General features: G+C 38.8%; 1 protein-coding gene across 1 annotated transcript in view; it reads left to right on the forward strand.

Annotated features, from left to right (window-relative positions):
* ATG10 (autophagy related 10) overlaps positions 1–13,237 on the forward strand; it is a 91,454-nt gene that overhangs the window by 13,468 nt on the left and 64,749 nt on the right. Inside the window, exon 3 of the mRNA XM_053407816.1 lies at positions 2,361–2,480. Within this exon, the coding sequence (XP_053263791.1) occupies positions 2,361–2,480 (120 nt within the window). The remainder of the gene's footprint in view (positions 1–2,360; positions 2,481–13,237) is intronic.

Below are 13,237 nucleotides of genomic sequence, written 5' to 3' on the forward strand. Positions count from 1 at the left end.
TATATACCACTTTTATAATTTATATATAAATTATTAGGAGAGTAAGTTAAAAATATACTGTAGTTTATTCACTTATAGGCTAGTTTACATACCGTATTTTTTGCACCATAACACTCACTTTTTTCCTCCTAAAAAGTAAGGGGAAATGTCTGTGCGTGTTATGGAGGGAATGCCTACGGGTGGCATGCCTACGGATTTTCCTCCTCTAAAAACTACGTGCGTGTTATGGTCGGGTGCGTGTTATAGAGCGAAAAATACGGTACTTTATTCCTTCTTATTCTTCTATCCCACCTTTCCTCCATAGTGTATATACACTTCTGCCTCCGCCTTCTCCATTTCATCCTGACAGCAATATTGTGAACTAGGGCCATAGCTCAGTGGTAGAACAACTGCTTAGCATGCAGAAGGCATCAGGTTCAGTTCCCAGCATCTCCTGGTGGGACTGGGAGAGATTCTGCCTGAAATCTTTTATTATTTTTTATTTTATTAAAGATTTTCTTGTTTTACAGAAATATGTGCAATGTCTCTCGTATTTTTTCCATGTAACATTTTTACAAATCAGTTTTCATTTGTTGAGACATTGGAGGGGGGGAAGATGGGTGGGGATGGGGTTGGGTGGCGATGTTTCTATTTTGCTTAATGTATGTAGGGTTTTGTGTCAGTGTAGCTCGTGCAGGTTCTCTGCTGTTCATTTGTGTTTCTTTGGTGGTGAGAGAGGTTGGGGTTGGCCTAGGGTGTGGTTGTTTGTTTGTGATTGGCTGTGGTGATCTTTGTTTTCGGGTGTGAGTGGAGTGGGTGGGTGTTTTGGATCAGGGTAGCCATATTGATTTATATGCTGTTGGTGGATTATTGTCATTGTCTTGTTGGGCTGTATATGTGATAAAGGGGAGCCATACCAGGGTGAAGGTGTCTTCTATTTGTCCCTGTGTCAGTTTCAGTTTATTGGTTAAATTTTCTAGTAGGGCTGTTTCCCATACTATTTGGCACCATTGGTCCATGCTTACTCCTGACAGGTCTCTCCAGTGTCTGGTTATGGTGTTTCTGGCTGCTGAAAGTAGGTGGGTTTTGTGTTCTTTGTGGTATAAATGGGAATTGTTGTCTTGGAAGATGTTTGGTAGGGCCAATTCTGGGGTGGTGTCTAATACTTGCTTAGTTATTTTACATATTTCTCGTATGGTTGTTGTCCAGAATAGTTGGATTTTGGGACACTCGCACCACATGTGGAGGTATGTGCCTGTGGAGGTGCACCCTCTCCAGCATTTTGGTGAGGTTCCTGGGCGTATTAGCGCTAGTTTTCTTGGTGTTAGGTACCACCTGTAGGTGAGTTTCAGAGTGAGTTATTTTCTTTTCGTTGATACGGATTTAAAGGGGGGGGGTTAGACCACATTTTGGTCAATTGAGTGGGGTTAATCTCATAGCCTATGTCATTCTCCCATATTTTTTATTGCGTCTAGGGGGTTTGTGGGATTTTGGAGTAGTATTTTGTATATTGCGGATACCATCCCTTTACCATTTCCCTTTGTTGTTAGGAGGAGGTTTTCGAAGGTTGTCAGGGGCCTAGTTGCTGCTGATTTTACTGTTGGGTTGTTTAAGAGGGCATGTAGTTGGTGTTGTGTTAACCAGGGCATTTGGGTGTCTTCTAGATTGTCTTGTATTTCTTGTGTTGACAAAGGTTTGTTATTTTTATAAAAGTCTATTAGGCGATATAAGCCTTTGGTTTGCCAGGTATTTTATCTGGAGGTTTTGTGCTGCATGGTGGAATAATGGGTGGTACGCCAGCGGTAAAGTTGGGGCTCCTTTTTCTTTTTCTTTCTTTCTTTTTCTTCCTCTTTCCCCCTTTCTTTCTTCCTCTTCGCATTAGCTCCACTGTCCTCCTGGTTTTGGAGCTCCCCTGGGCTGTTGGGTGGGTGGCCAGGTGCCTTCCCGGCTCAATCAAGGTCGTGGGGGGGTGTTTTGGCTCCTCTTTTAGATGCACCAGGCACCTCTGATTCCTCTCCGATGGCGGTGCTGGCAGCAGCAGTCCTGGGAGCCCGGGAGTCAGCCAGCCAGAGCCGTTTACTCTGGTTGGCTTCAGGAGTTGTTTTGTGCCGTTGCAGCCACCATGATTCCTCCATAAAAATCGTTTTTTTTAAAACAACAACAGCACCACAATACCTGGTGGAAAGTATTGTGCAGGACACCATTTGCAAGTAAAAAAGACATAAAATAGAGTAGTGAAGAATAATTGTGAATTCTGCTGAACATTTTTAACCATATCTGTTAAGAAATATATATCGGTTACTGATATATATTTTCATTTATTGAATTGCTGAGGTTTCTGGTGAAAAGATAGCAATGCCATTTATTTTCTTTAAACACAGGACTCTGTTGATGATGGCTATATGACTAAAACACACTTTCAAGTGAAGGGTGGAAGTGTCACAGCAGACATAGAGGATATGGCTAGTGAGCGTGATGAAATAACCTTTGCACATATTGGGGTAAGTACAACTTAGACAATAAGTACCTGTGTTATTGAATTTTTTTTGATATTTTGCTGTTGAGCTCTGTGACAGTTCAGCAACTGCATTATCAGCAAGTTGCATAATCTTCGTTGAAGTATATTTGCGCTTTGAAGAGAGTCTAGAACTAGTTACACAAAAAGAGATATACACACATTGGAAGGGTTGCTGTTTATATCTGATACCAAAGTCAGGTCCACAACTAGTTCTGAAAAGTGAGTTGCTTCTGTTCTGCTTCTTGGTAGTCCTATGTGCTTACAGTTAAGTGTAACCTGCAGCTGTGTGCTAGCCTGCACAATTCAAGTAGATGTTGATTCTCAAGAAGGTGGTGGGAAGTACAGTAGCAGCCTGTGGGGTGGGGAGGAGCTTAGAGCTGCCCTCTTGAGGAGGAGGAGGAGGAGTTTGGATTTGATATCCCGCCTTTCACTCCCTTTAAGGAGTCTCAAAGCGGCTAACATTCTCCTTTCCCTTCCTCCCCCACAACAAACACTCTGTGAGGTGAGTGGGGCTGAGAGACTTCAAAGAAGTGTGACTGGCCCAAGGTCACCCAGCAGCTGCATGTGGAGGAGCGGAGACGCGAACCCGGTTCCCCAGATTACGAGACTACCGCTCTTAACCACTACACCACACTGGCTCTTGACTGGTGTTGCCACTCCCCTCCACCCCAGCCCTATTAAAGTATGCTGCAGTGACACTCAGGGTGGATTTGATTTAAATCAAATTGATTTAAATCACTACTCAGTAAGACTTGATTTAAATCATTTTTTTTACAGAAAGACTCATTCTTGCTGGTATAATCTTAATATTTACAACCAGATGAAGGTTTCATTTTTGGAATAATAAATTTTCAGAGTAGTTATATCAAAAATTACTGATTTGGTTGTACTATTAGAAATACATAGACAGATAATTATGAAATTATTGTGAAGTTTAATAAGTTAACTGTTTATATTTGGACAACTTTTCTGCTGTACTTTATTGGAAGTAGAAAAATAATCATTAGTAACAATTTATTTAACTAAAACAATAACATCATAGCATATGTATCCATGTTTGTTAACTGATGTGGTTAAACAATTTTTTTTTATTATAAACAGACTGAGTTTTACCACACATGAAAAACTTAAAACAAATCCTTATTTCCTCATGAATAGCCTTTGGACTATCTTTAGGAAGATTTTTCCTCCAAAAGCATTTTTTTAAAAAAAATCTGATTTAAATAAAAAAAATCTGATTTAAATTTTAAAAATCCGATCAAAAAATAAATAAATCATTGATTTTTATCCACCCTGGTGACACTGGTGTTAGGAGGGTGGCTCTGCAGCTCCACAATGCTGCACAGGCTGCTACAAGTCCTCTCAGCTACAGGAGGAAAGTGAGTAGTAGCATAGCAGTATGACTGAGGCTAGCCACTGTTTTGCCTATAGCTCAGCTGATGCCTTTGCACCAAAATGAAAAACTTGCACTCAGCATGAAGAAGTCTAGATCTCAAAATCATCTAGATTTCACTTCCTGCACATCAATGAATTTTTAAAATCCAAAGCACAGTGTGCTACACACAAATCAGGAGCAAACAAGGTACTGCAAGGTGACTCATGTGATTTTAGCCAAACTGTGCTACAGTGAAGCTGAGCAAGGCTTGGGCTACTCAAAGAAAGCTACCCTGCAACTAAAGAGAATTAGTTTATAATTCTAAAACAAAATTTTCTTTTTTTTGGACATTATAGGGAATAAGTTGGAAAACAAACTGGTTGAGCATCTAAGTAACGGTGATTGCTAAAACTTACAGGGCTGATCACACATGAGAAGGATCATTGTACTACGAAACCTAAATAACTTCAAAAATTAGGATATTACCGTAATTAGGAGCAGCCTGGAGGGAAAAGTTAGGAAATTAAAGTCCATACAATCGGCACGAAGGCTGCTGAGGAATACCTTATTAGAGAAACTGAATTTATGCATAGCCCTGGAACAAAGAAGGAAAAAGGCAAGGAAGAAACCTGCTATGGCTGCTTGACAGGGTAGAAGACTATATTCACACTACAAAGGGATTCTCTATATAATGGGAATTCAATCTAATAGTTTCTAATAGAACAAAACACAAATTTTTGGCAGACAAGATGAAATATTAAGGAGGCATTTGAAAAGCAAATGTAATTCACTAAGACAGAAGAAAATAGGAAGTTCTCAGGTACATCACTGGTGCATTACTGTAGTCACTGAAATTAAAATAAATATTGCATCAGAAGTGAAATAACATTAATTGGATTAGTTTTTATGCCAATGAAGGCGCTCCATGAAATGGTGGGCTGTGTGAAGGATATGACTTGTCAACAACTAGCATTCTGATCCTGAATGTCTGTCTGCACTATTGGAATAATACCATATTTTATGAAGTTGTTGCAAATTGCTTTCTTTCAGGAAAATTAAGAGCATATAATCATATGCAACCATTTCAGCCATTCAAATGAATTAGCTTACTATTAAGTATAAGCCAGCAGTAACAACATAATGTCTGTATTAGGACCAATCAAAAGTCCCAAAACATAAAGCTAACTTTCATGTTTTGCAAGACTCTTCCCTAGACTGGATATTAAACGAAAACTGGGAAGAATGGGAGAGGAGATTTTAAAATGTTGCTGGTAAAAAGGCAGAAGCACTGTCTGTGATAAGATGGTGAATTGGGAAACTTTTTCAAACTAAGTAAAGTCACATTATGTAAAGTGCAAAGTGTTTTGCTATGCAAAGTTTTTCACAATTCATTGTCTTAGGGCGAAACTATATGTCACACAGGAGATTTGTAAATGGATCTCTTGACTACTTCTTTTTTTAAAGCAGCAATGTTGTACTGGGGCTGTAGTGTGTATGGGGGACAGTTTTTAACTTTTCCTTTGCATGCCATTTCTCCAATTCAAATGTTCCCTGTTGTTAGCCACAGAGCTGGAAAAAACAAATACTTTGATTTGAGGGGTTTTTTAAAAGCTGAGTCCAGTTTTTAGCTCTCCGTTTTTATTTATTTATTATTCTACTTAATGTTTTGGATTTTATTGCTGTAATTTAAAGATTGTAGCCTACTATCTCCGGAAATACTTAGATAGATAGGTGTGTTGTGCTAGTCTTTCCATCCCTCTCTTCACAGTAGCAGTTTGGGGAGCAGTATGCAGGAAATAGATTTCTCATACCTTTTATCCCTATATTGTGCCTGTGCTCTATCCCCGCCACCTGTGTCATGCCTGATGTCACAGTTGCCAACAGGTGCTTGTGCGAAGCTCACACAAGAAGGACCTGAGTGGAGCAGCACTCTCTGTAATTGTGATTCCCAGCAACTGATATTCAGAGGCAAACCGACTTTATTAGTTATTATTGTTTTTGACAGTGGAGGTGGAACATAGCTGTCTTGGCTAGGACCCATTGATAACCTCATCCTCCATGAATTTATCTGATCCTCTTTTAAAGCCATCAGAGTTGGTGGCTATTACAACAACTTGTGGGAGCAAATTCCATAGTTTAACTATGCACAGTTTAAAGAAGTACATTCTTTTGTCTTTCATAAATTTTTCAATATTCAGTTTCATTGAATGACCCTTGGTTCCAGTACTAAGGATGCAGGAGATTTTCCCTCCTTCCACTTTTTCCACATTATGCACAATCTTATTATATGCTTCCATCCTGTCCCCCCTTACTCTACTCTTTTTCTAAACTAAAAAGTGCCACATATTGTACTCCAGCCCTTGGTCATTTTGGTTGCTCTTTTCTGAATCCTTTTCAGCTCTGCAATAACATTTTGGACATAAATGACATAGCCATTGTAATCTGTGCTTTGGTAACTTCCAGATTGGAGTTATTTTTAGTACTTACTGTATTCTATTTGTATGTGTGCTTGTAAGTTATTTCAAACGGTTTTTAATGTATTTAATGTATTTTAAATTGTTGTAACCTACCCTGAGACTTTAGGGAGAAGAGTGGGTAATAAATAAATTCATTCTTACTATTAATAATAATAATAATAATAATAATAATAATAATAATTGTACCCTGCCCATCTGACTGAATTGCCCTGAGTGCTAGCCATGAGTGCTGGTTTGCATGTGATGCTAAGCAGCTACTCAGTGATTTGTTTTCTGCCTCTGGAAAAGGAGCAGTGAAGTGAGTAAGATTGAGTAGCAGGCACTAGCATGGTAAGCCATGGTTTATTTCAGACAAGGCTTACCATTCCCTGTGAATGAAACCACTGTGTTGTAGGTTGAGGTAGTTATTGTTAATTAAAGAGAAAAATGTGACAATAGTTTTCAAGATAATAAATCCCATTGCTTTCTGGCTTTTTACGTTGTTAACGCTTGGTAGCCCAACTAGTGCATGCTAATAAAGTAAATGTGTTAAATATGAGCATGACCTCTCTCTGTCTAACTATTTCAGACAGATCAGAGATCCCTTAACATAGATGTTAATAATGAAAACATTGTTTTTGTTTGCTTGATTAACATTATTCGGAAAATGTGATTACTGCTAAATAGGGAGACATAAGCAAATCATCCTAAATTGTTGGCTATATAATTACTAAAATGAAGCAATGTTTACTTTAACTCCAACCATTCCTTGTTGAACATCAAATTTTATAATATTTTTAGTTGAAAACAACAACAAAAAACAAAAACAAAAAACAACTCATATTGTTTGCTCTGGGAGATAATCCCACCCATCTATATCTCATATACATAGATGGGATAGGAAAATTGCTTCTCTAGAGAAAGCTGTGCCATGGATAACTTTCTTGATATTTGTGAAAATTTTACAGATTTCTCCCCCTGTAGCTAATTACTAGGATTTCTTTTTAAAAGCTTTGGTTTATTAATTGCATTTACTAATCAGTTAGAAAGAGGTTGAATCCTATGGCTGTGGTCACATATCATGCTAAATTATAGTTAAATATCAACTGTGGTTTAATGAGAACAAGCAGCATATTGTTGCATGCTCCTCAAAAATCACAGAATAGAATCATAGAAGTTGGAAGGGACCCTGCTTTGCTTCTCCCCCACCTGGCCATGTTGTGCCAAGAGCAACAACTCACAAGTCTTGCCTTGTTGTGTTGTCTGAACCTGGGCTCATGATTTGTTCTCCCCACCCACCCACCCAAATAAAACACAAGCCCAGAATTGGACGGACAACTCTTGTCGTTGGTTGCTTTTGTCATGGTACTACATACTGCTTTGCAATAGACCATATTTCACTACTAACCATGTTTTAATGCGACATGTGGCCCATGCCTATGTGTTAGCGTTTTACAAAGCCCAACATGAGTGCAGTCCTTCTCCAAATAATTTATCACCTGTAGGATGAAGGCAGTGATGATTTCCTGTAAAACTCCTGAGGATTTATTTAGTTTTAATGTAACTTGATCTATCTATATGTGTTCTGCATGCTTTGCTGCTTGTGGCTACTGCAGATGGCATGACTCAATGTGGAATACGTTCTGAGGATACAAAGATATCTGCTGGATGAATCAGCTGGCAAGTTGTGGGTGCTGAACATGATCTCTTCATTTGAAAGTGAAACACCAGCCTGCTTAAATTTGTGTACTTCCAGTAAAGGACATCATCTTACACATCTATGTAGGCACAAATTGCTGCATCTTAAATATCTATGTAGGCACAGATTTCTGTATAGTCACAAGTACTGTCCATGTGAAAAATCTGGGACTTAGGCCATTTTGCCCATCAAATTAATTGTGACAGCAATATTGTTTTGCATATATCATTGCAGATGAAAATATTCCAATTCTTAGGGTTTATTAAATCTTTCCCCCTAAACAAATCAGTGGATTGGGAATTAAAAACCAAACCATTCTCATTTTTGTGTTGAAATAAATAGCATGAACAAAAATGTAAATATTTGCAAAACCAAAGTATTTGCTAGAGGGCAAAAAACCTGAAGTAAAAACTTAACAAACATTACTTAAGAAAAAAAATGTAAACAAATTTAATGAAACCCAGCATTCAGTAGGAATGTCAAACTGGTTCCAAGGAAAAATAATTGTATTCTAGAACTAAACCAGGAATTAACTGTTGGTTTTGTCAGAAACCCAAGGCAAGGATCAAGCAAAAAATCTAGACAGACCAGCTTTCTCATCTCAAAAAAAGCATCTAGTAGCCTATAGGAAGTATACCAGCAGGACACAAGCACAACAGCATTATCCCTGCGTGTGCTCCCTAGCAACTGGTATAAATTATGGTATAATCAAAATAGTAGTTGGAGAAATAAATTGCACTATGGATTGCAGGTCATATTTTTGAACATTAATTAGAATTTGTAGCTTGTACCAGCCTTGATGCCATTTCCTTTAGGTGATCATTCCATATGTTTCCCTCATTCAGAGATGTTCTGTAGGCCATGGCTAGGTCTCCTACCTCCTGTTTTAAATATTTCCTGGCCCTTTTACCAGGATTGGGTGAGGAAGGGGAATATATTCAGGTTGCCTAGAAATCAGCATGTGGTGCTTCTTTGGGTCTGTTAAAATAGATAAGGGCAGAACAGTGTGTGGATGAAAGAGAAGGAAGAGTAAAGATGGGGGCGGGAGAAGAAAAGGCTAAAGGCTCAACTTGCATTACTGGAACATTGGTGGATAAGATGTGTAGAGTCCCAGTTATCTGTCCTCCCACAGTCCCCCACCCCTTGCGTTCTTGTTGGCATCCGTCTGTCTCAAGAGACAATGGAGTGTGCCTCCAAAAGTGAAATAAAATTGGTGCATTAGCAGCAGTGAAGTAACCTCTCCGGGATGCAAGTCTGGGCGGTGTATACAAAGATCCTGGGCTGCCCAGATGACAAGACACCCCTCTTGGCCTCTCTGATGTGATCCAAAGGAAAGCAGAGCAATACATTTGCCACCAGCTTGGCTGCAAGAGTTGCTAGAAGGAGGCGTACAAGCCACCATACAACTGCCTTAGGGACTCCACTCTAGATTTGTGTAGTGTCCAGTCCTTATCCTTTTCTTCTCCTGAAGATATCTTGCAAGGCAGCAGAGATTTAGGATCAGAATTTTCATTCTAGTTAGGATATCTTCCCAGAGTGACAAGCTGCATTTGCCTCTCACTTTCCTCTGCAATACATGCAGAAATGGCCTTCTTGACTGTTGGATCAAAGTATATCTGCTCAATCCGCTGGAATCTGCTTTGCATGCAACAGGGATTTGAGACCTATTGGCTACCCTCACTTGGTTTATTCAGCCAGTCAAAGCCAGTTTCTTAGTTCATCATTAATTACCTTGTGCAGAACTCCCTACCACAGCCAATCCCTCACTTGCATTAAAAACAGAAAAAAATATCATTCATGATTTCAGGAGGTGGACACTAACTATTTTCACTATAGGTTTTCAGCAGAAATATTCAAGTGCAGTTTGTCCTAGTTTCTTAGATCTCCCCAGCCCTTTTTTTTGTCCTAAAATGGAACCTTTTAACTGTTGGGGCAGCATCTATGTCAAGATGGATACAAGCGGCTTCATCCACAGATTGTCCCCAATGAGACATTGAGCTGTCCTCTTTTCCAGTATGATATCTAAAAGCCCTCTGATGACTCAGAACAACTCAACCAACGGACCATGACCAGATGCAATTGTGGTAGAAAAGAAAGATTAATTTGTTGTTATCACCACAGAATAACCTCTAAAACAGGGGTCCTCAAACTTTTTAAACAGGGGGCCAGTTCACTGTCCTTCAGACACTGTTGGGGGGCAGACTGTTGCTTGAAAAAAATATGAACAAATTCCTATGCACACTGCACATATTTTTTTCTTTAATTTTTTTGGGCCCCCCCCCAAGATAGTGGGGCCCTAAGCTATAGCTTGTTTAGCTTATATGTAAATCCAGCACTGGTGGGGTGTGTTGTGCCTTGCTGTGGTGCACCTGTGGGGTGAAACTAAGAAAAAGCGATTTGGGCGGGTGGGTGTGAAGAGAGGCCGGAAGCACCTGTGGCCATGCTGAGAATGGCAAGAAGGGGATTAACGGAGACCCTGGCAAAAGAAGGAAACGCTCAGATGGCAACAGAAGTGCAGCGAGGCGCCTCTGCCCGAGTTCATGAAATGCAAAGGCAGCCCTTGGCATGTATATCATGCACGTAAATCTCTCCCTGCCCCGGGCAGCGGGATGTTTGGGGAGAGGGGAGGGGGGAGATGGAGGGAGGCGGGCTGTGAGAGGAGGGCCATAGGCCCGTTAGACAGCAGTGGGTTCAGCAATTGCCGGATGGGCTGGGTTCAGGAGCCTGGCAGGCGATCTGCCCTGCAGACTGTAGTTTGAGGACCCCTGCTCTAAAATGTTCAAGTCTTCCACCATTGTTGATCTAGTTGTCCACCTTGCCATTTCATTACTATCAACTCCTTGGGTTACAAGGCAAGGAGAAGGAATTGTATCAGAAGAGTCCTTTCCCCATTCAGGAGGCCAAACAGAATATCAACAGGATTGAGTGTCATGGAAATTCCCAAGAGAGCCATTAGAAAACCACTTGGATCCATCAGTCTTCTGGGGCAGGAACTGAAATAGGTTTACATCCCCACCTCATCCAACCAGTTCTCTGTGATAACACTCTGGATCAGTACTAGACCACTCAGCAATTGCACTTGCTAAGACTTGAAATATTATTTTGCCTTCTGGTTCAGCACTGTCCAGATGAATAATACATCCTATTAATCTACAGAAATATCCCAGAAATAAACAAAGATAAATAAACTAATTGCAGAGTATATAAACAACTGTAGGAACAAACCAGATGATCTCTAACCATGATCATCCTCCTGTTAAGATGCTTATGTAGAGTGGTTCTGTTTTTTAAAAATCTGCCATTATGGCATGTAGAGCTGTCAATTATTTACAAAAGAATGTTCACACTGAGCAAATTAAAAACAGCTCTAATTCAATTTTTTTGTGTCAGCTCAGTTTGAGTCACAGGGATAGAAGACAAGGTGTAATCCCAACAGCAAACCTCCCTTGATCACCTTGGTAAATATGTTTCATTCTTTGTATAGAACAAGTATCGCTCAGTCAGAGTGTAAATGAAGGAAATTTTCACAGTACTTGTACATTGAAAGCCCAATAATTTCCTGCTAACAGTAAGGTATTTCAAATCTCTTGGGTTTGATGCAGTGTTTCTGCATAGAGCGAGTTAATGCAGAAATATAGCAGCTGTAATTTAGTGAGTGTTCAGTGTTATTTCTCATGGCATCTAAAATGCTTACAGTGTGAAAAATGAACAGTGAACTCAATGGGTGCTTTGTCATTGGCTTTTGTCAGTGACCTTCATAAAACCCAGTCTCAGTAAAGATCACCATTCTGATCTCCTGTTATTTAATGACAGGCCTGTCCTACTCTGCTGTGTTCAGTAAAAATCCTCAAACTCTATGTGTAATCCTAATTAGCTCTTGCTTAAGGAAGGAAGAAATTCTCCACTGTGTATGTGTTGTGTAGCATAAAATTTTGTTGCATATTTTTGAAACCGGGAAATTGGATGTATTATTATTATTTATTTCATTTATCGAATGTCTCAAATTGACTTTAAATCCATAAAATACAACAAAGCTTACTAACATGTAAAAATAAATACACCCCAAAATGCAATAACCTTCAGATTTTATGAGAGTGAAATGAAAAATAAGGCTGTAGCTAGTAACAGGCAGTAGCCAGGCATAGTGTGTGATCATTTTAAATAAATTTATTTATTTCACAAAATTTATATACTGCTTGATTGTAAAACAAAAACCCTTAAAGGGGTTTATAAAAAGAATTTTAAGAGTGTAATGAATTTTAATTTTTAATGTTTTGTACCAGTACCAGTCTTTAAGCTCCAGTACAATTCTAATCAAATAAATAACTTAAGTAATGCAATTCTTTTATTTTTTAGCAGGCTCTGGGTCAGGGAGCTACTTGGGAGTAGTTTGAAATAACCACATTGGATAATTTATTCGTTATACCAGGTTAGCGTGTTACGCTCTCAGTACAGGATTGCACAGAATTTGAAGTTAAGATATATTTTTGTAGAAGAACTTCAAGATAAGAGGCCCTAAGCACGTGGTTTAGGAGCTCAGGAAAGCATGTAAAAAATATTTATAACTTAAAATTTTAATAGCCTACTTCATTTCCAGATAATATGCCATTTATATGAGGTTAAGTGTTTCATCATTCTCTTAAACTGTATGTTATTTCTTCCATGTTATAATTTTCTTCCATTTCATTGAGGTTATTGTAGTTTTCTAATTACTTCAAACCTGGATAATATACTTTAGAATTCAGCAGTACATGTAAAAAAAATGTTGATAAAAATCTCTTAACGTTTTAATAATGCTTTTATTGAGATTCGGAAGATATAATGAGAGTGCTTTCCAAATACATAAAATAAAATTGGCACAGTGATGTCAGATGTCATAAGCATAGGATTAATGTTCAAATACAAACAACAGTAACACTGTACTCCACGTTCTTCTCTTTACTAACACCAGGAATTTTCTATATTTAACTGAGCAACGGGAAAATTTGGAACAATTATATATATGACATACTTGTGATGTGTTCTGTATATCATTTAGAAAAAGGAGCCTCTGTTATTTCTCAGATACTTAGGTTCCCTTTTCAAGAAGAAAGCTGTCTGTAGCACCCCTGGTTAGTGATCCTACAGGCACAGTAAGTCCACTTTCTGCTGTATGCCCTGGGTTATCTTTGATATTTTAATAATCTATAGGATAACCAAAGACTCTTCAC

This window comes from Podarcis raffonei, chromosome 11, assembly GCF_027172205.1.
Source record: "Podarcis raffonei isolate rPodRaf1 chromosome 11, rPodRaf1.pri, whole genome shotgun sequence".
NCBI classification, from domain to species: Eukaryota; Metazoa; Chordata; class Lepidosauria; order Squamata; family Lacertidae; genus Podarcis; species Podarcis raffonei.